Source organism: Cherax quadricarinatus, unplaced genomic scaffold (genome assembly GCF_038502225.1).
Source record: "Cherax quadricarinatus isolate ZL_2023a unplaced genomic scaffold, ASM3850222v1 Contig732, whole genome shotgun sequence".
In the NCBI taxonomy this organism is placed as follows: Eukaryota; Metazoa; Arthropoda; class Malacostraca; order Decapoda; family Parastacidae; genus Cherax; species Cherax quadricarinatus.
The window spans coordinates 1-27,969 of record NW_027195758.1 but is presented as its reverse complement, the minus strand read 5'-3'; the positions used below and the strand labels follow the sequence as shown (position 1 = coordinate 27,969).

At 39.4% G+C, this 27,969-nt stretch overlaps 1 protein-coding gene across 1 annotated transcript in view; it reads right to left on the bottom strand.

The window, feature by feature from the left end:
• Window positions 1–24,124, bottom strand: part of LOC138851472 (cytochrome P450 4c3-like) — a 67,878-nt gene extending 43,754 nt beyond the window's left edge. Inside the window, exons 1-3 of the mRNA XM_070080635.1 lie at window positions 23,984–24,124; window positions 12,618–12,699; window positions 12,235–12,338 (exon numbers count right to left, since the gene is read on the bottom strand). Coding sequence (XP_069936736.1) covers window positions 12,235–12,338; window positions 12,618–12,699; window positions 23,984–24,124 — 327 coding nt within the window. The remainder of the gene's footprint in view (window positions 1–12,234; window positions 12,339–12,617; window positions 12,700–23,983) is intronic.
• Window positions 24,125–27,969: the final 3,845 nt, after the last annotated feature.

Sequence of the window (27,969 nt, the reverse complement as noted above, 5' to 3'; positions counted from 1 at the left end):
TGTATAACGACTCTGTACACTGGTTCTTGGTGATCTCTGAGATGGTTGACGACCACGATTTGTCTCTGTGGCGCAAACAAGAGGTGGTGCAGACTGAGGTATATGTGTGACATTACTTTTGATACAAGGGAAAGTACCCTGGGGGCACAAGGAACGTACATGATTTAAGGCTGTAAGTGGTTCCATCGTCACAGTTGGAGGATGAGCCTCATAAGCACACACGGAAGCAGGTGGCATTAGTTCTTTAATTGTTCCAAAAGCTGCCAATTTAGCAAACGATGCTGTGGATGGTTTATCCTCGTCAGGGACAAAAGATGATGATTGGACGGCATTGATAAATGATGATAAAAGTTTGTCTAATCTAACAGCAAATGCACTCAACGATTCATTACTCATGGGTGTAGCATTCACTAGTTCCCTAAGAACGACATATGGATCAGCTGTTTTTACTGGGACAAGGAAAGAACGAATCAGTTCCTCATATTGTGACCACTTAGTAAGATTCCTGAAGTCTCGCATATCAAGGAGATCAACAACGTGAACAGCAGCAGGGGATCGATAAAGAGCTTCTTTAGCAAGTCTGATAAGACTTTCCTCTTAAGGAGGACCTTCAACTAAAGCACTAGCACGAGAACGAATGGCCGCAAACCATGCTTCAAGACTATGTACATGGTCATTGAATAAAGGTAACGCATCAAGGGAATCACGAGTATAACTATAGTATCTCGGTGTCTGGGTCGGTCTGTCAGTCGGTAAGGAACTGTGAGGACTGATGACAGGGGCAACAGTAGCCTGAGAGGTCTGAGTGTCGACATTCACTAAAGTATCACTTGACGGTATGTGAGACATAATGGCAAAGTAACACGAGAACAAATAAGGCAAAAATAATGAAGAATAAAAATGATATAAAATTCTAGAATTGAAATAAAAGATATGCAACTAATTCTGCAGAAGTAAAAAAAAATGTCTAAGATACACTGCAAGAGGAAGGACAGCTCAATTTAAAGGACTATTGGCCAAGAAAAAAATTACATTGAAATATACAAGTAAAAATATTACTGGAGACTGAATTAAATGCAAAATGAGCTGTCTTTACTCTTGCTAATAAAGAAATTAATTAATTAAATTTTAAATCAATGTAAAAGTATAAAATAAAATTATTAAATTGTTAACTGGGAAATTTAAGTATTTTCTAAGAATGCATAAACGAGATTAAAATATAATTCATAAAAATATTAATAAAAGAAAATAATTCACTGCAGAACAAGTGCAACAAAATAATTCACTGCAGAACAAGTGCAACAAAATAAGGTGTAGAAATAATCACTGCAGTAATAAAGTGTCACTGGGAAAACTCAGGTAAAATAATGAAATAAAATTATGAAGAAAAAAAACTGATTGAACACTTTAACTCTTAATTGTAAATTAGACAAAACAATTTACTCAAACAGAGTAAGGAAAACACTTTACGTTAAAAGTAATTGAAATTTCATCAAGAGTGAATTTGTTCAAAGAAATATAAAAAATATGAATAAAAATAAAACAAAGGAACAAAACGGGTAGTGTTACACTTACAGTGGCGGGGCACACAACATTATTAGTATATTCTTACAACAAAATCTTGCTGTGACTGATACGACAAAAATTTGCTGGCAAAAATAATGGTACACAGTCTGCGAAAAAAAATTAGAGGAATGAGACACTGCTGGCATACGAAAAAAGACACACATAGAAATAAATGGATAATTTGGTATACTAGGGTGAATATCACTGCATGAAATACAATGACAATTACTGGAGAATACAACGCTGAAAGAATACAATAAAAAAATGAATCACTTCACACAGAGTGACTGACTGGTACACTACACAATAATACTTACTACAGACAGGAGTAGCATAAAAAAAACACAGAATCAAAAATATAAGATGAGTGAAAACACTGAAAAATATTGTAAAAATAACGAGTCAAAGAAAAACTGAGTCTACACTGAAAACACAAGGTTTAGAGTACACAAGAAATTTACTATAAATGTCTCACACACGCAAATGTCTTTAAATGCAAGAAAAATGTCTCTAAATTATCACTGAAATCTGTAGTAGTCGGGTGATTACTGGTGATGAGGGTAGGTTGTAGGTTGTCCTGCGCGGTGATGACTGACACCTCCTACACTCACTGTTGGCGGAAGAAATGCGCTCACTCGGTGGACTCCCATAATTGGGTTTTATCGTTGGCGCTCACTACATCTCTTGACCAATTATGTGAGCCAAAACAGTATTAGGACCCGGTACAAGGGTACAAACAACCACAGGTAGATGAGGTGGGTGGCTGGTGGTGGGAGTGGTGGAGGGTGTGAGGCGCGCAGAACGCACTCCACTACTACCCACGAAGGTGGCTTGATAAGCCACTCTATGCTACAGGAATGGTGAAAACCACTCTTAGCATCCAACAGGGAGCACAAAGCGATATAGACAATACTTCAGAGGAACTTGGCTTACTTCTTACTGCATGGCATACTTCTCTCTCTCAGCTGGCTTAGAAGCTGGGTTGACTGACTGGCTTACCCCACGAGAATGGCTGATTGGAAGACGTGTAACGATGCACAAAGCACGGAGGAGCAGGTGGATGACAGGAGACAGGCTGGATGATAGGCTGACTGGCGTTCACTTCCACAGTCTGGCTTACTGACTGGCTTAATTGCAAAATCCGGGTCAACCCCTCGGAGATTGAAGCAATTAGCACACGAACTAAGCCAGGAAGCTTGAAACGGCTGCAACAGGCTTGCAGGCTGAAGGTGGTGAGTGAGGGTAAGCGGCTGGCTGTAGGTTCACCTTTGACCCGCCGGCTACTCACAAACAGTCTGCTAACGTCTTGAATTACCCTTAAAACTTAAATCCACGCTCCACACCGCTGCCACCATTTATCATGTGGGAGTTCGACACGTGGATTAGGTAAAGAAATACTCACGTAGGCTGGTAGTACGTATAATTACAGATAATGTGGAGTGCGCCCTTACAGCCGTACCTATCTCTCTGCTCTCTTAACACTGACTGACTGGCCGCCCACAGTACCCATATGTGAGAGGGTCTTTGAATAATGCCAGGTCAGCACAATATGAATATACAGTGACTCAGGCAGAGACGGTTGGTCGTGAGTCAACTGGCACAGTGGTTACTGGTAACTGGTTACTACTACTGAGAAAAGTACCTACATACACCATGGAAAGTACCTACACACACCATGGAAAGTACCTACACACACAATGGAAAGTACCTACACTATCCATGGAATATACCTACACACACCATGGAAAGTACCTACACACAACATATAAAGTACCTACACACACCATGGAAAGTACCTACACACCATGGGAAATACCTACTCACACCATGGAAAGTACCTACACACACCATGGGAAGTACCTACTCACACCAGGGAAAGTACCTACACATACCATGGAAAGTACCTACACACACCATGGGAAGTACCTACTCACACCATGGAAAGTACCTACTCACACAATTGGAAAGTACCTACACACACCATGGAAAGTAACTACACACACCATGGGAAGTACCTACACACACCATGGAAAGTACCTACACACAACATGGAAAGTACCTACACGCACCATGGGAAGTACCTACTCACACCATGGAAAGTACCTACTCACACCATAGAAAGTACCTACACACAACATGGAAAGTACCTACACACACCATGGGAAGTACCTACACACACCATGGGAAGTACCTACACACACAATGGGAAGTACCTACACACACCATGGGAAGTACCTACTCACACCATGGAAAGTAGCTACACATACCACGGAAAATACCTACACACACCATGGGAAGTACCTACTCACACCATGGAAAGTACCTACTCACACCATGGAAAGTACCTACACACAACATGGAAAGTACCTACACACACCATGGGACGTACCTACACACAACATGGGAAGTACCTACACACACCATGGGAAGTACCTACTCACACCAGGGAAAGTACCTACACATACCATGGAAAGTACCTACACACACCATGGGAAGTACCTACTCACACCATGGAAAGTACCTACTCACACCATGGAAAGTACCTACACACACCATGGAAAGTAAATACACACACCATGGGAAGTACCTACACACACCATGGAAAGTACCTACACACAACATGGAAAGTACCTACACGCACCATGGGAAGTACCTAGTCACACCATGGAAAGTACCTACTCACACCATGGAAAGTACCTACACACAACATGGAAAGTACCTACACACACCATGGGAAGTACCTACACACACCATGGGAAGTACCTACACACACAATGGGAAGTACCTACACACACCATGGGAAGTACCTACTCACACCATGGAAAGTAGCTACACATACCACGGAAAATACCTACACACACCATGGGAAGTACCTACTCACACCATGGAAAGTACCTACTCACACCATGGAAAGTACCTACACACAACATGGAAAGTACCTACACACACCATGGGACGTACCTACACACAACATGGGAAGTACCTACACACACCATGGTAAGTACCTACACACACCATGGGAAGTACCTACACACTCCATGGGAATTACCTACTCACACCATGGAAAGTACCTACACATACCATGGAAAGTACCTAACACACACCATGGGAAGTACCTACTCACACCATGGAAAGTACCTACTCACACCATGTAAAGTACCTACACACAACATGGAAAGTACCTACACACAACATGGAAAGTACCTACACACACCATGGAAAGTACCTACTCACTCCATGGAAAGTACCTACACACAACATGGAAAGTACCTACACACACCATGGGAAGTACCTACAAAATTAACAATACCAACACTTGTAAGTAGGATACATGACTGATGAAGTTTTGTATGCGATCAGAAGACTCTTCCTGCAGTTATAACTCAGAAACAAACATTACAATATAACATTGTGTGTAGTACACCAACAAGTGTAAATAGTCCCATCAATCTTGCTCTACATATACAATAATAAGTCAGTGTTAAATATGTGAAGACAAGTCACTAAGATGCTCTCAAGTGTTAAACAAATATTTTGGAGGTAAGAAAAATGTGCTGCTGAGAATGTTCCGAAAATATGAAAGTCGAGGAAGTCATTAAATTAACTGTTGGAGTTTGAATCCATGGTAAGTGAGACTTAAAACTCACAGGCCAGAGCGCTAACCACTGGGCCACCTGGCTTTTATAAGATTCATCCAACAAGGGGTATTTTCATTCACAATAGGGAAGTTAGCCTGGGCCACCACTGTGACCACAAATACAGGTTTTTACAGATGAATCCCACACCAGCGTGGCTGTGGAAAACTCTAAACCTCAATCATGACTCACCAAATCGTAATAACACAATTGAAAACAAATAACGGAACTAGTGGACTGTGAACCCATGGCAAATGAATCCTAAAACTCAGAGTCCAGTGAGCTAGAGTTCAACACAGCCACAATGGTGTGGGATCCATCTTTAAAAACCTACATTTATGGTGTTAGTTTCAGGGGTCACTTGGGCAGGATTCAAGTTCCACCTGTTACCTTATCTGTTTTAATTCATCTTATTACGATTTAGTGAATCTTAAAGTTATTTTAATTCATAAACCATAATAAATGACTATTAAACTTCATCATATTCTCTCTTAAATGTCATACAATTGTATAAAATAATTTTATATTAATATTTTTAAAGAAAATTCAATTAAATAAAGGTATTTAATTTTGGGAGGTAACATCGACACCATGCCTAACCCTTCTAGGGTAGGGTAGGTGCCTGAGCCCGAGCCTTTAGCTAATAAAACTGCCATTCCCATTTGCCCCCTTGGGGCGGGGATGGCAGACCAGAGAGGCCTAGCTTGTGGCTAGGCCTGGGGACAGTTGGTTCCAAAGATGAGGGGGTACTTGTGCCTCCTCCCATGGGAGACTTAGGTCTCAGACACTCCCTAAAGAGGGAGCCAAGGCCGGGCCACCACTTGGAAAAGGCCCGGGCCGGGAGAATACCGGCTAATCTTTAATAATAATTGGGAGGTAAATTGGCGCATACAAAAGCCAATATCTTTACCAAAATTATCTGGAATTACAATACATCAACATTTAGGGGTTGAAGCTGATCAGAAGAGGCATTATTTAGGTATCACAGGGAAAACAATTTATTTAATAAAACTGACAAATTAAAATTTACTCAGCTCAAAATTATCTTATAATAAATATCACCAAAGTTAAAAGTTTCAACCTTATCAGAGAAAACATTCTCCAGTAATTTTTCTGATTCCAGCGATTATAAATTTTTTAGCAGTTTATGTCAAATTTCAAACTTGTACCAACTCAGAATAAACTTATGGGTTTTCATCCTCTTAACATAGTGCAGCATCTGAATTGGTAAATTTTAACTTATGCTACCTAAAAACAGCGCGAATCTTGTGTTCAGAAGAGCACATCAATGTTGAACATTTGAAGCCAGTTATAAGAGGCGTTCACCAGTCATGATATGGAGTTCAACGATTCCAGGATTTTTCACTATTTTACAACACTGACAAGTTTACCCGTAAACAAAATATAACGAGTATTATCCAGGCCATAATGAACGTCTGTGATTAATATTGAATTTGTTCTGAAGTTAACGACTATTTATTTAACAAGATTTAAGTGAAAATTTTACAATTTTACAAATCAAATAGTCAAATTTGCACCTTGAAATTCTGTCACGTCTGTTATCAACACTTTTTTCTGAACTTCAGTATTTATCCCACTGAAAGTTGTTGAAGTTATGTGATCCATTGCAGAATCATGGGAAAGAGCTCATCAACTTTGGTCACAGGTCACCTGAACTTGCTAAGTGTTTCAATAATTTGGCCCAAATTACCGTCCATAAGCAATGCATTATTCTTAAGCCGATCGCATAAGACTTTATTGAATTATGAGCGAAAGAAAAGAAAAAAGTTTGAAGAAATTATGCCAATAAGTATCACCTTCGGGGATACTTAAAATTATTTAATATTGCAGTTTGAAGTTGATTTTTATCTATTATCTAAATATTTAAAGATAAACTAATTATTTACATACTATATATACATCCCACCTTGTAAATAATTTCTATATGGTTCCTTTTTTATGGAAAATGGTGTAAAATACCCACAAGTTGATGATTGAGACACATGTGCAACTGTTGGATAACTTTATTGTTGAAACGTTTCGCCTACCTATATATACCCCGTGTGTTCCTGTATTGTTTGTAATTGTTTATCAAAGCTCCTGGAGAGCGAAACGTTGCTACAACAAAATGTGGAATTAGTTGCACATGTGTCCTTTTAAGTAAGAGAACAATAAAGGTATAACGCGGTATTAGAGACCATCTTGTAAAAGTAATCTGATGTATTTCAGGGATAGAAAAAACAACAATGAGTAGTGGCCAAGTAGAGAACACTAGTATTCTGGAGAGACTGCTGCTATGTGACAGTTAGTACCTGCACATCCTATAGTAAAATTATCGACATCAAGTGACGACCAAATGTCAGACTGGAGAACAGAAGCAGTCATTGATATCAAGTAGATAAATATGGTACTAAGAAGACAACCCTGAGGGACACCTTCAGTTTGGACAAAGTCAGGAGTAAATCATATTATTAACCCGGACACAGAAATGTCTCTCAGCCAAGAAATTCTTAAGGTAAAACGGCACGTAGTCTCGACGAACTAATGTGCTTGGGCCAAGATGTTATAAGACTAAGTAGTATTTTACGTTTTTGCGAGATCAAAAAAAACAAAGGCAGGAATAACCAAGTGTTTACTTGCGAAGGCATTACGACCATGGGAATCTCAACGGAATAACGGCTCGATAGTAGATTGGCACCTACAAATGACAAATTGATGAAAAGAAAGACAATCAACCCTCTCCAAATACAACAAATGTTTATTTACCAGACGTTATGACAACTTCCAAACTGCACTAGTGTTACAAAAAACGCGATTCTAAAAGCTTAGAGATCTCCAGTGAATACTAGAAAGGACTGCCCTTATAGCATGCAGCCTCTTACTGGGTTTTCGTAACAATTAGTCAGTATCCTTGTCCAATTATCCATTAGAATTCAGTATGATTCAATAGTGCTTCAGGATTACAACTGGTAGGCTACTAACTAGAGAAAATAAAATTTAATAAATTTATTAGTCATTAAGTTGTCTAGGCGTATATCAAATTAAATTAAATTAATCACAGTAATTAAAATAATATCACTTCTCTCGTATACAGTAGTATTGTGCTGAAAGCACATATCACATTTATAATTCTTAAGTACCGTCTGGTACATTAACATTTAATAAGATATTACAAATATGTACAAGTAAGTTTGTGTATGTGAGTAAGTGCTCTAAGTAGTTCGCTATGTCTCAAGACTCGACTAGACTTAAACAAGTGACTGACAAAGTCCTCAAATAAACTAACTTCTTGACCAACTGGCAATCAGAACAGTCTGCTTGAACAATAAAAAGAATGTTAAGCCCAATAGCAATATAACAAGCAACAGCGACACAGAATCAGGAACAAGGAGATAATATAACGACACTAAGTAGGGACCATCAGCAGATCCTCCACAAAAGTCACAAAACTCCCATACTACTGAATCTTAGTTCAGCATAAGAAAATCCCCGACTGTGATAATACACAGATACCAGTACAAGTTAGGTCAGAAGCTACAGCTCAGGACCTGAGTTGTTTAGAGTGTTTATGCGACACACAACCTCAGTACAACGTCGAAAATCACTAAGTCTATACAATGTTCTGTGAACAGAGTTATACAGAGCTAACAAGAATAATGAGACAGACAATCTGTGCAACCACCAAGAGAGTCTAGACCAGACTGAATACTTCAGGCGAGGTGAGGACCTCCCCCCCCCGCTCGATCACGTGATAGCTCCGTGGACAGCTGTCGCACAACAGAAGCCGGCAGTCTAACGAACAAAGAGCGATAATTACAGTAGTTAGACAATCAAGACTTGAACTGAGCACATACCTAACAACATAACTAAGTCAAATAATAATATAAAGTCATATATTTACGATTTAGCTATTATCGCAAATATAAGCAATATAAAATTATATGAAAAGGTAATATACATTATATTCATAATCATAATATACATTATATATATTGCAACCCATTCAGGGGTTGCAACAACTGGTAAAAGCAATGGGTTGATAGGCAGATGCATCATGACCCGAAATACCTGGCTTATGAAAGCGCAGAACATTGACAGTTTTCAAGGGACGAGGAAGAACCCCTTGCGACCAAATAATAATAAAGAAACCACTGAACGGATGGGGGTTTCAACCCATGGCGAGTGAATCCTAAAACTCTAGGCCAGTGTGTAAGGTACTCGGCCAGCAGATTCATCCATCTAGGTCGTAGCCAGCTGGCCAAGTGACTAGCGCACTGGCCTGGTTTATTAAGAGTCGGTCACCCGTTCTGTGGATTCTTTGCAATCGTGTTATTATGGTTCCGAGATTATAGAGACGTAAGAGAATGACGTGGGCCATTCGATGTAAATGTTGAAACATACAAATAGGAATGTCATCAGTCCCAGCTGCCGACGGTCAGCAAGTGGTAAACGTTGACTCAAGTTCACAAAGCAAAAAAAAAGTTTCATTAAATAATTCTCTATGCTAGAGGTAAAATCGAAAGGTACAAACTCTCTGGAAGTTTTGGAGGAAAGAAACTAGGGGCACAGACGGAGCTCTTGAGATATATGGACAAGTTATATATATGCAAGTTAAGCAAGTTCTGCAGTGCTGACGCCGACAACCGTAAGAACAGGATCTAGGTCTGGAGAGTACTTGCAACTCAATTTCCGCACTTAAATCAAGGAGCCGCTCTATGGTTCTAGTGTAAGGGTAGCGGCTAGACACAGCACGAGCACAAGAAAAAAGTACAAATATACACGGAACCTAAATATTTGTAACAGCTAATCTGGGGAACACCAAGGAATGTGACTCCCTCCAAGAAGAGGTTTGATGAGAGTATAGGGCCCAATCAATTCGTTTTAAATGTCAACGTGAGCTAAGAAATCAGAAATTAGAATGGGAAGTAAGAAGCATGGGAAATTGATCGCTGACATGTAGATCTGGTGTACTCCAGACCAAGTAAAGTCAAGCGAAGTTGAAGAACAGCTATGCATAAAAGAATCTGAGAATGAGGGTCAAAATGAGTGAGGGAAATGATATTTAAAACGTGGAGAGGAAAAGAAGTGAGAAAAGCTTCCAACTGACCCTCCCCCGAGGAAATGATGAGGATAAAAATCACTTAATAAAAGGAGAGGTGGATCTGGGAAGAAACCAGAAGAGCAACATCAAAAATAGATAATGGTCGAGAAAAAAGAAAGATACGAAGAGCCGACTGTAAACCACTTGTAATGCAAAAAAGTATGAATAAAAATCTGAAACTATGGTATATCGGAGATCAGAAGAAGTACACTTTCATTATATATCCTATCGGGACAAGGATCTGGTGATCACAATATAACAGCCTAAGATGGGGAGGACAACAGCGGAGCTCTATTTTAGTTCATGTAAACAGACACATAACGAAAAAAACTTGGAGAGCAACTCCTTAACCTCTCCTCATTTACCTCTAAGTTTTCTAATATTCCACTGTAAGAAAATCATGATATGTGGTTAGAAGTATAACAGTAACAGTAAGATGGAATTGTTTACGGACTAGGAAGGTCTGTAAAGTCGACGTGTAGGAGAAGCGGGAAATTACGGGAACTCTGAGAAGAAAGATGTTATGTAGAATTAAATGTAGAAGGTGTGAATGTAAAGTTCTAGTAAGTGGGTCAGTGTCCATCACCGGTTTTGTCTCCTCAAAAAACACAGAGACGACTTGCTTCGTTTCAGCTGACAAGGAAAATGGAGGAAGCATGGTGTCAGAGCCAAATGGTGAAGACTTTGTAAAGAATGGAGAGACTTCGGTAGTTGTCAAAGAAAGGGAAGACAAAAAGAGATTAGCAGTATACTGATGGGAAGAAAGTTGAGTGGAAACAGGAGAGGGAGTGACTGTACGTGGGGACAGATGGACATCCACAATGGTAACTGATGTGGTATGAGGTAAAGGACTAGAGTAAGAAGCGGGAAAAGTAAAGTGTGGGGCAGAAGGAGTTTTGATCTTCGAAGATGTTTTAGAATTTGGAGATGTGGGAAGACCCTATCTATCACCCCTGTATGGGCATCAGTGCTTCTACCAGGTTTTACTGGTAATGAGTAGACATTATTATCTGAGGCATCATCCCCTTTTGTTCCATCTCCAGCACTATCACTGTTTTGTACCTCTGTGAATTGAATAGCGTTGTCTTTACTTGTTTCATCACTACGGCCAATGTCTGCTTTTTTATTTCACTGTCCTCCAGGACAACACTAGCACCCTCAGGAGCACTGTCCTCTCGGACAGCACTGGCTCCCTCAGGAGCACTGTCCTCCAGGACAACACGAGCACCCTCAGGAGCACTGTTCTCCAAGACAACACTACCCTCAGGAGCACTGTCGTCCAAGACAACACTACCCTCAGGAGCACTGTCCTCCAAGACAACACTACCCTCAGGAGCACTGTCGTCCAAGACAACACTACCCTCAGGAGCACTGTCGTCCAAGACAACACTACCCTCAGGAGCACTGTCGTCCAAGACAGCCCTGTCCAAACCACCCATCTTATTTTCCTAGCTGTCATACCATGCTCACAGAAGGATATCCTTGGGAGAAGGATATTTTATAGGTGTTCTTGTCTTTTAATACAGATGTAATTTCCTCATACAGGTGTACCTAGTTTGGGCAGACCCAAAAGCATCTCTCTGAGTTTATATCAAGTGTGGTTATTGGTTTAAAATCCCTGCATATACCATGGGACCAATGACCATAGAAATTGAAGCAAACCAGGCCTGTTTTCGCCCCTTACCCTTTCTGCAGAGTGAGCGAGTGTATGGAGTCTTCCTCCACTACTTTGTCATCCACGTCATTCTGCTTCATGACTACCCAGAGGATGAAAATGCATAAAAATATATACCCCCAGATCCCTGCGAATTATTTGTATTTTTAACATAAGGAAATAAACCATGGTCCTTATCCAGATCTTCTACGATTTTAGTAGCATTTTCATTCTTTACAGTAACTACCACATTCAAACTTTGGCTAAATTAAAATTACCTCTGCTGCCTTGGCGCTGCTTAGTAAGCAGTAAGGATTATGGGCCATCCACAACCTGGCAACTTCACCGTACTCGGTCACCTTCAAGGTTCTCCGGAAGAACTCTGAGATAAACAAAGGTAAAAAAAAAAATCATAATTTTTGACTGAAAAGCATTTTTATTGTTTTAAATAATATGGACATGGAAGCAAAGATTCTAGCTATGAGAATATCATATAGAAAGAAATAAGATGCACATTATCATAAGTGGCAACAACTCATTATTAAATACCTAAACTCAGCCAAAAAAACGCCACTGAACAAAATCAAAATGGGGAAAACTCAGTATTTATATTCTATTATTCTTTTACTTTGGTATTTATGTATGAGAGAAGGTATCTTACCTGGTGGATCCACATAGAGGTAGAGTGCATTACCCAGTATTGGAAGACCTTTGGGACCCGGGATCTGGTTCAGCAGCCACACCTGACAACCAACAACAAAAATCACAAACTCCGCTGATATTTATAATTTTCTTTTAATGAAGTAAACAGTTAATACATTTTATAGGCTGCAGATTCTCTCACATTTTAAATTACATAAATTTATTTATTTTAATATTTTTTTAGTTGAATCTCAGGCCTAATTAGGAACCAGCAGGAACCACCACGTCAGAATTTACATACTAGTTATATAAGAACAAAAGAAGAGAGGAGCACTGCAGTAGGATTACTGGAACATGTCCGGCAAGTTCGGTTTGAGAACTTTCTCTTCACTCATTATACCCAAAAATGCCGAAATTTTATGTATAACTTTATTCAGTAAGACAGAGAATCAGCATATCACATGACCACGTCACTTGGTATGAAGGAGTGAGTTAACCTCATCAGGAGGTATTAACTAACCTTCAATAATCTCGCTACTAGACTGACGTCGACTGTCTTGACTACTACTAAGAATTCTACAACCAAACGTTTTATAGAAATTTCCATTGACTTAAGCGCGAATTATCGTGCTGAAACAGATGTATCATTCAGACATGTTATAGTCTGGAAACAATTCACCAAAGTTTCATTCAACACTTCACGTTCTTACATAATTAGTTACACTTACACATTAGTTTGAAATTGTCTAAATATGTTTTGCAGTCACAATCGAGTACATAACAAAACACAGCACTGCCATTGTGGGGTACACAGTTGTGGCAACTCACTCCAACCTACAGTAAGTTTCTACCCAACACCAGCATCTAGACATTTTATGTACTTGTTCCTTCTTGGCATGAAGGAGAAAGAACAGGTTTAATAATGCTTTTATTCACAGACATAACTGTGTAATTATAAGTTGAATAAGGTAATGATTAAACACTTAACTTATAACCAGTTATTAGTACCTTAATGTTAAATTCTGTGACATAAATTAATAAAATGACTGGCTAAGCATCATTCTTCTAAATCACATATAGTTGTCAATCAGAGTTTTATTGAAAGATTGAATAATATAAACGTACCCATTGAGAAATTGTTTAGCTTTTATTTTAATGCAGTCTTTACCAAGGCTCCGTTGAAGAAGTATTTTTAAATTAGAATTATGATCTGCTAACACAATTAAGCAAATATATTAAATAAATGATATGTTGGGTGTCCTTTCCATTAGCAATGCCATCTACAGAAAAATATTCAGGTTTGCAATGCATAATTAATTCAACCCTAACTTAACCAATTTGTACACAACACCCATATATAGGACACATGGAACCTATTACGACATATCAATCCTACTAGGACCATTAACCAGTTTCAGTATCCTATGAGCGGGTTACTTGTGGTCTCTGTCCCAGATTTCCACTTGGCCGACTTCATGGGACTGAGAAATTACCTGGGTGGGCTGAACTGGAATGATCTGACTATGGGTCAGGTAGGTTTTGATGGTTGCTGTTATGACGTTTTTCAGAGCATAGTTCTAGCTTTGGGGATTAATGTGGATGATTACAAAGCCATTGCTTGCTTCTGCAGTGTTTTGAAATCTGAGGTTAGAGTGTTGGAGGAGAAGGTCCTACTTCAAGAGGAAATTAGGAGGCTGAAGGTTCACCTCGATTGGAGTATGAGGTGGCTGGATTGGGTGAAGGAAATGAGGCTACCAGCAGTGAGGAGCAGTCCAGCACATGCTACAAGTGGCGAGTGGTTCCCAGTAATGATAGGAGCGTCAAAATAAGGAAAGTTTGGAGATAAAGTTTGAAGGAAGAAAATCGCTTCTCTGTTCCTCAGGATGAGTGTACTTCAGTGGTAAGTGAAGGTAAAGGCACTACCTCCCCTGCAAATAGAGGTAAGCGCATTTTTGTGGATGTCGACTCACAGGTAAGCTATATGGACCGTGGTTTCTGTAATAGGGATAAGAAGGTGAAACAGAGAGTGTGCTTCCCTGGAGTTGGTGTTGGTAACATAGTCAACTGGTTGGATAATATCATGTCAGGTAATGGGAACAAGTCCATTATCTGTCTCAGTGCTGGTGGAAATGATATCAGGAAGGGTAGGAGAGATGAGCTACTGGATAAGTATAGGTGAGCTATGGATTTAATTAGGTCTAAGGGAGGGGTCGCAATTATATGTAGCCTCTTGCCTAGAAGGGGAGCGGGGAGTGAATGGATGTCTAGGGCAATTGGTGTAAATTGCTGGCTAGACAGATACTGCAAGGAACTTTCAATCCCATTCATTGACAATTGGGTCAACTTTTATGGCAAACATGATATGTATGCAAGGGATGGGGTACATCTCCCTGGGGCAGGGGTGGTAGCATTTACCAGCTCGATCGAGAAAGCCATTGCTTACTTGTCTAGGATTTTAAACTGATAGAAGGTAGACGTATGGGTGTGTGTAGGAAGCAGTCAGGTTGCAGCATTAGGGCTGAAAACAGTAAATGTTTAAAGGATATTATTCATCATATAGTTACAAGTAAAGACAATGGAGCTGGTCAGCAAACAAAGGGAGTGTAAGAAATAAGATAGATGAGCTAAGATTTATTGCAAGTGCAAGAAACAGAAAATATTGCCATAACAGAGACCTGGTTCAATCTGAATGATACAGAATGATACTGAATGATACTGAATGCCACCTTCAAGGCTATAAATTATTCCACACTGATAGGGTCAACAAGAAAGGTGGAGGAGCGATGTATGTCACAGATAATTCGTAGGTTCGAGTCTCCTTCGGCCAGAGATCAGTGTTTGTGTATATTTCGCATGCTCTTGCGAATTCCTAGCATTGTTAAAATCTCTAGTTGATCGATGCATGCAGGGGATGAGATGAAAAGCTGTAAGCCTTCCCCCTGAAAGCTGGCTGCCTTGGATCAACGTCTAGCGTGAGCTGGGCGCCAAGGTATTGGTCCAGTGTGGTGAGAATGGTAAAGCACTGCGTACCTTGTTCCAAGGTTCGTAGGTTCGAGTCTCCTTCGGCCAGAGATCAGTGTTTGTGTGTGTGTGTGTGTGTGTGTGTAATATATATATATATATATATATATATATATATATATATATATATATATATATATATATATATATATATATATATATATATATATTAATGTAAATATATATAATATATATATATATAAATAGATAATATAGGGAAGTACCACCTCTATGGCTGGAATGGGGACCCTCATCCTCAGAGAAGACAATAAACGTACCTCAGAGAAAACTCAAGGTTCTCCCCGGAGCTGTTTGAATATTTTCTTCTCCTACCACCCCCTATATATTTTTTATTCTATGTGAACATTTATTAATAAACAAAATACATTTACAGAAAAATATATATATATATATATATATATATATATATATATATATATATATATATATATATATATATATATATATATATATATATATATATATATTGTAGGTAGCAGGTTGGTAGACAGCAACCGCCCAGGGAGGTACTACCGTCCTGCCAAGTGAGTGTAAAACGAAAGCCTGTAATTGTTTTACATGATGGTAGGATTGCTGGTGTCTTTTGTCTGTCTCATAAATATGCAAAATTACAGGTATGTCTTGCCACTTCTACTAACACTTAGGTCACACTACACATACGTGTACAAGCATACATATACACACTCCTCTGGGTTTTCTTCTATTTTCTTTCTAATTCTTGTTCTTGTTTATTTCCTCTTATCTCCATGGGGAAGTGGAACAGAATTCTTCCTCTGTAAGCCATGCGTGTCGTAAGAGGCGACTAAAATGCCGGGAGCAAGGGGCTAGTAACCCCTTCTCCTGTATATATTAATAAATATAAAAGGAGAAACTTTAGTTTTTTCTTTTGGGCCACCCTGCCTCGGTGGGATATGGCTGGTATGTTGAAAGAAGAAGATATTTATATATATATATATATATATATATATATATATATATATATATATATGTAAAACTGGTTAATTAGCAAGAACTCATTTAAAATTAAGTCCTTTCTGAAATTTTCTCTTATACGTTTAAAGATATATTTTTTTCATTAATGTTAATATAAAAGTTTTTGATTTTGCACCAAAAGAATCTTAGAAAACTTACCCAACCTTATTATAAGAAGAACAATTTATTTTAACCTAACCCAACTAAATATGTTTTAAATACGTTTACAATAATTTAGTACTAAACAAACACAATCAATATATTTTTTTCGTTAGGTTCAGAATGATTTTGGCGAAATTATTGCATACACAAATTTTCACTTGTCCTATATGGCAAGATGAGCGTTGCTATTTAAGCCAAGATCGCAAGTTCTGCCTATTCGGCACGACATATATATATATATATATATATATATATATATATATATATATATATATATATATATATATATATATATATATATATATATATATATATATATATATATATATATATACGTATATACTATATATACTATATAGTTTGGACGAATTGCTATTCCATTCCCTCGTGAGGATAAGTGCCTCCGCACATATCCTCATTATTTTCTCTTCAGTTGAAGTCACACCTAGGAAATTGTCCACATAAAACTGTTAACTCATTGATTCACTCACTGGACTTCTGAAAGTTTGAGACGAGCATTTAGAGTCCCCTGAAGTAGACACGGATCAGATGAAGAGCCAAATAGTATACTCCTAACGTGGAAAGTTTTTGTAAGGTAAAGTGGATCACTAGGATTATCAGGCTACAAGAAACGGGTATAGTCCCGGTCTGCCTCCTGCAAATTCTCTCTTAGGAAAGCATAATTCTTTACCATGAAGTTTAGTCGGTTGTCTCCTAATTTTTCTCTGAACGACGGTTCTGTCATTAAACATTCATTCAGGCTTGATATATCCTTACTACCTTAGCACTGTAATTGAAAACTACTTTCAAGGGAGTCGTTTTAGGTCTTTTTTTTTTTGTTAACTTTGTGGTGCGGTAAGTAGTGACCATTAATTTTAGCCTGATCAGGAGGTACCTCTTCAATGAACTTATTCCTTACTTGTTCACAAATTATTTTATTGTAATCGGTCAATAAATCTTAACTCGTGGAGCTGTGTCTTAATTGTCCAGAAGCCATCCTATAATTTGTAGGCAGTTCCTGATGACTCAGCTTCCACGATACCAATATTGTTGATGTTCATGTTTAACAGACTTCAAGTATTCCTTGGTAAAAGAATCATTTGGACTTCCATCATCCACATTAATTCCCATGGTATCCGTCTCTCATAATTAATATACTGGTTCATCATCATCCTCTTTCATTAGAAAGAGAGACACAGTGACCACATTTACTGACTCGCCTAGTGATTCATTACTAGAGCCGGGAAGCCTACCTTACACACAATGGCTTCCTGCTGTTTTTAAGAGTCACGCCACATTTTCTACCAATACCCTTGACGAATGAGGCATAATAATCACTCCGTATTAAAATATTTATTGGCCCTACTGAGTCATTATTCACAGAAGAGGTTGCCAATTCTAACCCATTCTGTCAATTTATTGGGCATACCATCAGGTAAATTCACTAAGCCCAATTGTAGATATTTTCTTTAGCACCTATCCACGATGACTAAATTAATACGTTTCCTCTCACTGCCGAGGCCGACATGAATATACACTGTGTCATACAGCTGGAATTTTTTCTCTGATGAAAATCCAGACAGTTTCAAATTTTCGGTATTTCCATTTTGCACAGTCATGCCTTTAAGGCAATTACTTTTTATAAATGTGCGCTGAGATCCTTCGTCAAACAAAGCACTTACATTTTTTGATTGATTCCTTTTGTCCAATACAGACAAGGCTACTTCAGCAATTCTATGATCATTGCCATTTGGTGCTAATTTTACATTAATAACAGCTGTGCCAGAGTTATCATCATTATCATTATACAATCCCTGGCATATTACAATATGGAGTCTTCCCTTCTGACACCTAATAACAATTATTTAATTTAGCATAGCTATCCTTCACATTATGATTGCCCAAACACCTGATATACCTGTTATGTTCCTCCAATTTATCCACCCTAGCATTCCAGCAAACATATGCATTCCAGTTTCTTGAGGAATGAGTTCCTTAGGAAAAAAGATAATCACGTTTTTTGCCTCATTAACCTATTATTAAGAAGGCTACCCTCATTTAAGTACTTATTCCTCTTAATTTTCTGTGGTGAACCTTTATTCCTGGTTCCTGCCATTTAAGAACATATGAAAGAAGGGACAGTGCAGCAGACCTATTGGCCCATGCAAGGCAGGTCCAAGTCACCTCCCGGCTTAAACCAATGATCCACATAGTCAGTTCAGGTCACATCCACTTAAGAAAGGAGCACGGCTAGTCAGATCCAACTCACATCCACTCATGTATTTATCCGTCCTATTTTTAAAACTTCACAAGGTCTTAGATTATATGACTACTTGCGAGTTTGTTCCACTCATCCAAAACTCTATTACCAAACCAGTACTTTCAAATAGCATTCATGAATATGAATTTTTCCTACTTAAAATTATTGCTTAGAGTCCTGTCTTGGATAAATATTTTTTATCACGCAATATACATTCTCTTTAATTATCTCTGTTTTCCATTTATACACCTCAGTCATATCGCCCCTAATTCTACGCCTTTCTAGAGAGTGCAGATTCAGGGCCCTCAGTCTATCCTCATAGGGAAGATTTCTAATACATGGGATCAATTTTGTCATCCTTCATGCCACATATCAACTAAATAATGTAGATCTTAAGATTACTGATTGCAAAAAGGATTTAGGAGCTCTGGTTAGCAGTAATCTAAAACCAAGACAACAGTGCATAAGTGCTCTCAATAAAGTAAACAGAATCCTTGGCTTTATATGAAGGAGGATAAATAACAGGATTTCTCAGGTTGTTCTTCAACTCTCTATATCCTTAGTTAGGCCTCAGTCTGTCTTCAGAGGGAAGATTTCTAATACATGGGATCAATTTTGTCATCCGCCTTTATACGTTTTCCAATTCATTTATATCCATTCTGTAATTCGGTGACCAGAACAGTGCAGCATAATCTAGATGAGACCTAATTATGCATATAGAGAGCTGAAGAGCAACCTGAGAAGTCCTGTTATTTATGCTCCTTCATATAAAGCCAAGGATTCTGTTCGCTTTATTGAGAACATTTATACACTGTTGTCTTGGTTTCAGATTACTGCTAACTAGAACTCCTAAATCCTTTTAGCAAACACTAATCTTAAGATCTACATTATTTAGTTGATATATGGCATGGTTATTTTCTTGTCCAATGTTTAGAACTTTTCATTCATCTATACTAAACTGCGTCTGCCACTTCTCCGACCACTGCATCAGTCTATTCAAATCTTCCTGAAGTGCTCTAATGTCTTCATTAGAATGAATTAGGTGATCTATTTTGGTATCATCAACAAACTTGTTTATATCTCTATTTATTCCCACATCAATGCTTTTATATAAATTGTGAACAACAAAGGGCCCAACACTTACCTCAGTGGAGCACCACTCGTGACGCACCCCCACTCTGATTTCTCCCCATTGCCGCAAACATTCTGCTGCCTATCTGTCAACCATGCCTCTACCCAGGAAAAACATTCTTCTTTTATTCTGTGTGCCTTAATTTTCCTCAATAGCCTCTGATGTGGAACTCTGTCAAAAGCCTTACTGAAGTCCATATACACAATATCATATTCATTACCATGATCAACCTCCTCAAATACCTTGCTGAAAATTGTTAGTAAATTCATAAGACAGCACCACCCCTTTGTAAAACCGTGCTGAAATTCATTAATCAATTTATGCCTTTCAAGATGGCTACTAATTGCCTCGGCAGTTATTGAATCCATAATTTTTTTTCACTATGGAGGTAAAACTTATTGGTCTATCTTTCAAAGCAAAGGACCTGTCACCTGCTTTGTATGTAGGTGTTGCATTTGCCATTTTCCATTTGTCTGGCACTATGCCACTATACGACCTTTCCTTGCTTTCAAAGACACTTCTATTGTTTTAATATCCAAGGGTTTACCATTTACATTAATGTTGTTAGTTCTCTGTGGTTCTTATTTGGATTTGAACTTGAACATAAATTAATACTATTTTACACACAAATTATACAGTGATGCACTTTATGAAAGTCATTATTACAAATTCCTTGAAAAATCCTAGCCAAATTTTCTGGCATAGCAAATTAATATATATGGCAATTACAGTTCTATTCCCATCTGGGCTAAGCAACTTTAAGGCAATAATGATCGTACCTATATTTGGGCAATGCAATTCCACAATTATATTATTAATATTATTAATTACATAATAATTACACAATTATTTAAACAATTAACATTAAATAATGATTTTATTGTGGACCATTCTCTTTTCAGTCACACAATGTACATTATTATGTTGTAATTAATTTTTGCAGACACAAATAAATAACATCTTTCCAGTCAAGTCACATTTATATATTTAATTTATTTGATCTTTACTGATCACCTCCGGTTCAGAAGGACCAACGACTTTTATGAGAAAATTATGAGGATAAATTTTTACAAGTACAATTTTGAGTTAACACTTCACCCACATAACTCTGGAGAATTCTAAACACATCTAAAATGATTATTCACTTATTTTTATTTTTGAAACATGTGGGACTTTAAAAACAATAGGGAGCTTATAATGTCTCTTCTTCGGGAGGGACAATATCACACATATTGCAGGGAAATTATCATAATTATCACGCTATTATTGCTTTCCATATGTTGACACTATTTCAGATTCTGCTCCAAAATATAAGTTATATGACAGGTTTTAACAAATAATTCAAAGGCAAACTCTAATGTTATGGCATTATCAACACAAAATATTCCTGCTTAGAGAGCAGTTGACTCTTTCCCAGTAACCTTTGTACATTAAAATTTATTTTCTTTAAAAAGATGTTGTACTTGTTAGATTAGATTAGATTAGATTTCGTTCGGATTTTTAACCCCGGAGGGTTAGCCACCCAGGATAACCCAAGAAAGTCAGTGCGTCATCGAGGACTGTCTAACTTATTTCCATTGGGGTCCTTAATCTTGTCCCCCAGGATGCGACCCACACCAGTCGACTAACACCCAGGTACCTATTTGCTGCTAGGTGAACAGGACAACAGGTGTAAGGAAACGTGTCGAAATGTTTCCACCCTCCGGGAATCGAACCCGGGCCCTGCTTGTGTGAAGCGGGAGCTTTAGCCACCAGGCCACCGGGCCACAATACTCTGCTGTCTACACATTTAATTATCATAGCTACAATACGTGTCCGCATTTATGAGAGCTTGCGAAGTTCCAGTAGGACAAATAGGCTATTGGGAAAACTACCGTTCAACAACACATGCCAACACTGATGCCCAGAACTTCACCATGAATCACGAAATCGTAATGACACGATTGCAAACAAACCATACTACGGGCGGGGATAGAACCCGCGATCAGAGTCTCAAAACTCCAGACCGTCGGGTTAGCCAGTGGCTAAGGCGACGGTCTGGAGTTTTGAGACTCTCTGATCGCGGGTTCTATCCCCACCCGTGGTATGGTTTCACCATGAATCATTCACTGTGTTTGCCAGTCAGTCAAAACCTGTGGTTCTGGCCACTGTGGAGTTTTTGTACATTATTAGAGACAAACCTTCATTGTGTAATATTGAACGGCTAGTTGAGTACTTTGATTTTAGCTTCTTAGGTTTTTATGTATATTTTATCATGAGTGGATATTGCATTTATATATATGACTTTTAGATATTCTTGGAACTTATGGCTTTTTGATGGCACAGGCAACAACTTGGATAAGTGGATGACCCTAAGAATACTGGACATGACAATAGGCCTACTAGCCTATGCTAGACAGGTGCAACTTACACCCAACAACAACCACAAATGTAGGTGTCCAACTTATTTAATACTACTCAAAGTTTTTGCTACTTTTTACCTCAGCTATGTCGATTTTTACAGATTTTGACCAAAATTTGGGCAAATATTCACCCCAGTGGCATTCCACTTGTAACGATTCCCCCATTCCAAATTCTTCAAATTTATGACGACTCTTGTGGACCATGCCTCGGCCCCGGAGACAATTTCTCCTATACCGTATACGACTGCTTTCTTCATTAGCTATTTGTGTGAAACTCTTATCATAGGCAATACTGAAATCTATATACTCAGTATCACATTCTTTATCATGGTCTGCTTTTTCAAATGTCATGGTGAAAAATGCTAATAAATTCGTAAGACAAGAATGCCTCACTGATTCCTTTCCAGTCTTTAGTGAGTTTGATTGAGAGTCATTCATTACGACTTTTCTGAATACAGTGACAATGACATTAAAGAAACAAGAAGTAGATCTCCAATCCTATTATTGCCAATGAGGGAATTCTGCTGTGAAAGAAGTGCAATTGACATCTCTGAATTCACCTGAAGAAATCAGGTTATAACATTCATATTAAGACAAACACAGCTTATTAACTGAGCACTGTTTTCACTCATACACGAATCTACAGGTTCGATAGTTCTTTTTCCTCCAGCCTCCATGAACATTTTTTCAGCTTGGAAGGTGAACCTTGTTATTGTCGCCTGGTGTCTTAATCATATAATAGCTCTATTGTTCTTTGTCTTTCCTTAATAACGGTTCCTTGTATTGAAAGTCTTATTTTCCCAGTATATACACGAAGTTACTTTAATTATGAAAGAGATATGTTTTTATTTTATCATGAAGATTTTGCTCTATAATGGTAACCATTTTAAAGCATCAGTAGCATAACAGGTAGCAAAACAAAGGTGTGCGCCAATATATTTATTATAATTACTCCTTTATGGCGCACATCATGTTGACATACTGTCTATGGCTACCTGTCTAATCGGGCATTTGACAGCCGATAAGTGGGATTACAAGTGCTCTTCATCTTGGGACACTAACCATTATTAAATGATGGTAATCAAGCCAAACCTAATCTAACCTAAATAAAGTAAATAGAAAAAATTGCTGAATAAGTTAGGAGAAACTTGAATGTGATGAATATACTGATGAATATGTCACCAACAGTGATATATTGACTATAAACAGTCGTGATTCATATTTCTTAAAATTCTCAAGGGTATATTTAGGCACATAATTATTGACTTACAAAGAATTTGCATAACTGTTTTTCTCGAAATAAGATGATCTTCAGGTGTTCTGAAACATCAAAAATAGTTGGTGGTTTGTTTCGAGGCAGGTGATTCCTGTCACCTACCAACTATGTAACAACACCTACAACCTCCTGTACTCACCGTCTTTTGTCTCTTGAAGTACCACACCATTGTGATGGTAACCAAGACAGTGATGACCAAGTAGGTGATTATTCCCGTATCCCAAGCCAGCCACTCGCTCCTCACCCACAACATTGTACAATCTCCTGTAAATGAAATCATAGTTGTAGAGTGAATCAAAGTACAACATATACACAAGTTCACTCATACTACGGGTACTAGTTAATTCACTAGATAAAAAAAGTCATGGATCTGGTCATAAAATGACCCATTCAGTAATGCGTACTGAAGAAAACACTTCAACACTTAACGTTTAAAACTGAGAAGATGCCTAAGCTGCATTAACCCATTAAACGTTCCATCTATATCGTACGATGCATTAACTATCGAAGGTTAATGCCATTCAGAATTGTTACGTTTTAATCAGAAGACAGCGCTACACTCTTATAATTCATGTATCACTTGTCAAATGAGAGGTTTTAAAATTTTATATAGACAAGGGCAAGATAATAATCGTTATTTCTACAAGTACAAGTTACAACTATAACAGATCCAACTGACATCATTGGTATACTATAAAGAAAGTCCCAGGTTATGCAAGGCATTTCTGGCAACTTAGGTTAAGCTTTTACCTCAGGATGCGACCCACAACAGGCGACTTACACTCAGGTACCTACTTACTGCTTAGTGAACTGAAACAGCAGAAGTAAGGAAACATACCCAACGTTTCACCCGTGCTGAGTATTGATCCCGGACTCTCAGTGTGTGAACTGAGGACACTATCAACCAAGCGACGAGTAGTTCCTCACTAGCATCAAGGGAAAAATAAAGCAGTAAGGTAAAATATTACCATACAATTTCGAAGTTAAATGTGGCAAAATGTCTGATCACAAAAGATTTTCTCGAGTAATCACATGGAATAAAAAAAATAAAAATGGCTTATGTAGCACTATGCACAGGGTACCATGCAGAGGGCACCATGCAGAGGGCACCATGTACTGGGCACCATGCACAGGGCACCATGCACAGGGCACCATGCACGGAAATAGTCCCATGAATCTTATCCAAAATTCATTAAACACGCATTCAAATCTTGAAGCCAATAGAATAAGGCGTTCTGGAGCAATATATGAAAATTCGTGACAAAATAAAGGAAAATATTGGTACAGGATGTGCCGAAAAGTAGGAAAACCTCTCCTCTTTAAATATCAAAACGCCTTCAATCCCCGGATTCCTCTTCAAGGGGGGCTCCTTGGCGTGGTGAAGAGGCTCTTGGTCTGAGGAATTAGACCTGTCGGTCCACTTTCTCAGACCGAATCTAATTACCCCCCAATCCCCCGTCCCCTATCCCATCCTTCCCTTTTTCCTTTCCTCCTCCTCCTCCCCACCCCTCCCTTTTGCCCTTCCTTTTTGGCCTTTTTTTTTTCACAGGCACGCTAGTTCCTAGGTAGGAGAAAGGGTACCGGGGTCCATCCCATTCCGTTGAGGTTCTTGGCGGTGGCGTAGTTTGCCGTGGAATCTGGATTGCCTGGGGATGTCCTGATCCCTCTCCGGTATCCCGGAGGGTGGCTTTGGGTGTCTCTCGGGCGACGGGTGTATCTCTGGAAGCCACCTTTCGGATTCCGGGGGTGGTGGCCGAAGGAGGTATGCTTTGTGGCGGATTTCCGGCCGCCCTCTCTTTTGTCCACTGAGGTAGCTCGGCAGATGTGAGGTTGCTATCCCGGATTGCCGGTTTACTGGCATGATGGGTAGGGTATGACATGGGTTCCATGCTGCATCTGCGCTACTTGCGGTGCTGAGGTCCTCTTGGGCGCGGAGGGAGATTTCTGGCCCTTTCATTCCTCCTAGGAACTATCCCTCCCCGGTCCCCCCTTTTTTTATTCTTTTTTTTATTTTTATTTTCTTTTCTTCTTTCTTTTTTTTTTCTTAAAAACAAAAAGAAAGAAGTAACCTAACCATGGCAGCCCTAGTCCATGAACCTGCTACCCCCGGGCCCCTTCTTGATACCGCACCCCGTTCTGACCCTGCCTCATCTTTGGACCACTCTTCGGACACTCCTCATGCCTCTGTACCTCTTGCCGGTGCTGTTTCCTCACCCACTTCAGGTACTGAGGCCTCGACTGACTCCTTCGATTTATCTGACCTTCGCTCTCCTCTGACTATGCTTCCGGCCTCTCCCTCTACATTGCGGCAATTTTCGAATCGCCGGCCCATTCCACGTCGGACCAACTCTGTTCCCACGCCTAAACGACAACGACAATTACCTGCTGATGATACTTCTCCACCTTCTCGTTCTTCTCAGAAAAGATCGACACGTCCTTCACTACCTTTCCACGCTCAGTTTCAGACTGCACAATGGACTATATTCTTCACTTTACGACCGACTTCCTCTACTGCCTATCTTTCTGACCACAGTATTGGCAAGGCACTCCTACGGCATGTTGGTAAAGATATTTCTTTTCATGCTCTTAAGAGCGGTATGCGCATCATCACCGTACAGAATGCTACCCAGGCTCATGAGCTTTCTCGTCTTTCCCATATCGATACTGTTCCTGTAACTATTGAAAAGCATCATTCCCTCAATTCTTGTAGTGGTACCGTCATTCTGCCCCATACCATAGTTCAACAAAATTTCCAGACATGTGGCACTGACATTCTTGAACAGCTGGAACTCCAAGATCTCCCAATCCTCAAAGTAGACACTTACGTTCTTCCTGCCCGCGGGCGGAGACGATACCCTAGCAATGTGGCTCGTTTAACTTTTGACAGCCTTGAACTCCCATCCTCAGTTTATGTAGCAGGACATCGGTTACAAGTTCAAAAGGTGATCCCTACACCACAACAGTGTAGAAATTGCTGGCGATTTAGCCATCCAGCGAAATATTGCAGATCTATCGCCGAATGCCCAGGCTGTGGTGCCGATGACCATTCTAATACATCTTGCAATCGACCTCCCTCTTGCCTTAATTGTCATGAGGCTCACCCTTCGTACTCTCGCCGTTGTCTAGTCTACTTAAACGAGCGGGAAATCCGTTACCTCAAAGAGGAAGAAGGTCTCCCTTATGCCATGGCAGTTTCTCATCTCCGCCTCCAAGGGTGACTACCTCGTGTTTCTTATTCCCGTGTTTCAAAACGTCCCCCCACTTCTGGTATCCCATCTTCTGCACCCACCTCTGTGGTTACCTCTCCCATAGTCACTCCTGTAGCTAATTCTTTTGCTGTTCTCGGCTCAGACGTCCCTACTTCAACGTCTCAGTCTGATCTTGCTTCTTCGTGTTCTCTGTCACAAGCCTCAGTAGCGACGAGATCTCGTATGACACCTCCTCCCAATCGTCCCTCTACTTCTCAAAAGTCAAAAAAAGGTCCGTTAACACCTCCTACCCATCTTCCACCTCCTCATTTTCCCTTCCCTGTCTCTGTACCTGGTTCTCCCCCTCTCACTGGCTCTGTTACAAGTGTAGAGGTTCACCCTCCTCCTCGTAATGTACCTTCCTCCCCTGTTCCCTCCCAAGTTTCTTCCTCTTCTGCCACCTCCCAGGTTTCTGCCTCTTCTGTCCCCTTCCACGCTTCTCCAGTTCCCTCCACCCTTTCGCCCTCCCCTACCTTGGTACAGTCCATTACAGTTCTAATCTTTACTCATCCTCCCCCTACCATTTCCAATATTGTCTCCCATACGACGTCTCTAAATTCTGAAACACTTGAAGCAATCTCTGAATATATTGCAGAGACCAAACCATCAATGGACATTGATCCACCCTCCGCTCCTTCTCTCTCCTCTACTCCATCTGCACAACTCCTTTCTTCACAGCGCACTGTTCCTTCACTGCTTGAACGTTTTCCACTGCCTCCGCATGTGAACTTTTCTAACCCCTCTAGTCCGTAGGAACCCTTACCTGCGGATTTCAGGTATCTTTATCATTGCCAATCATGGCCTATTTACAGTGGAATATACGCGGCCTCAGGGGTAATCGGGGTGAGCTTCAGATGTTACTCTCCCAGTTTTCCCC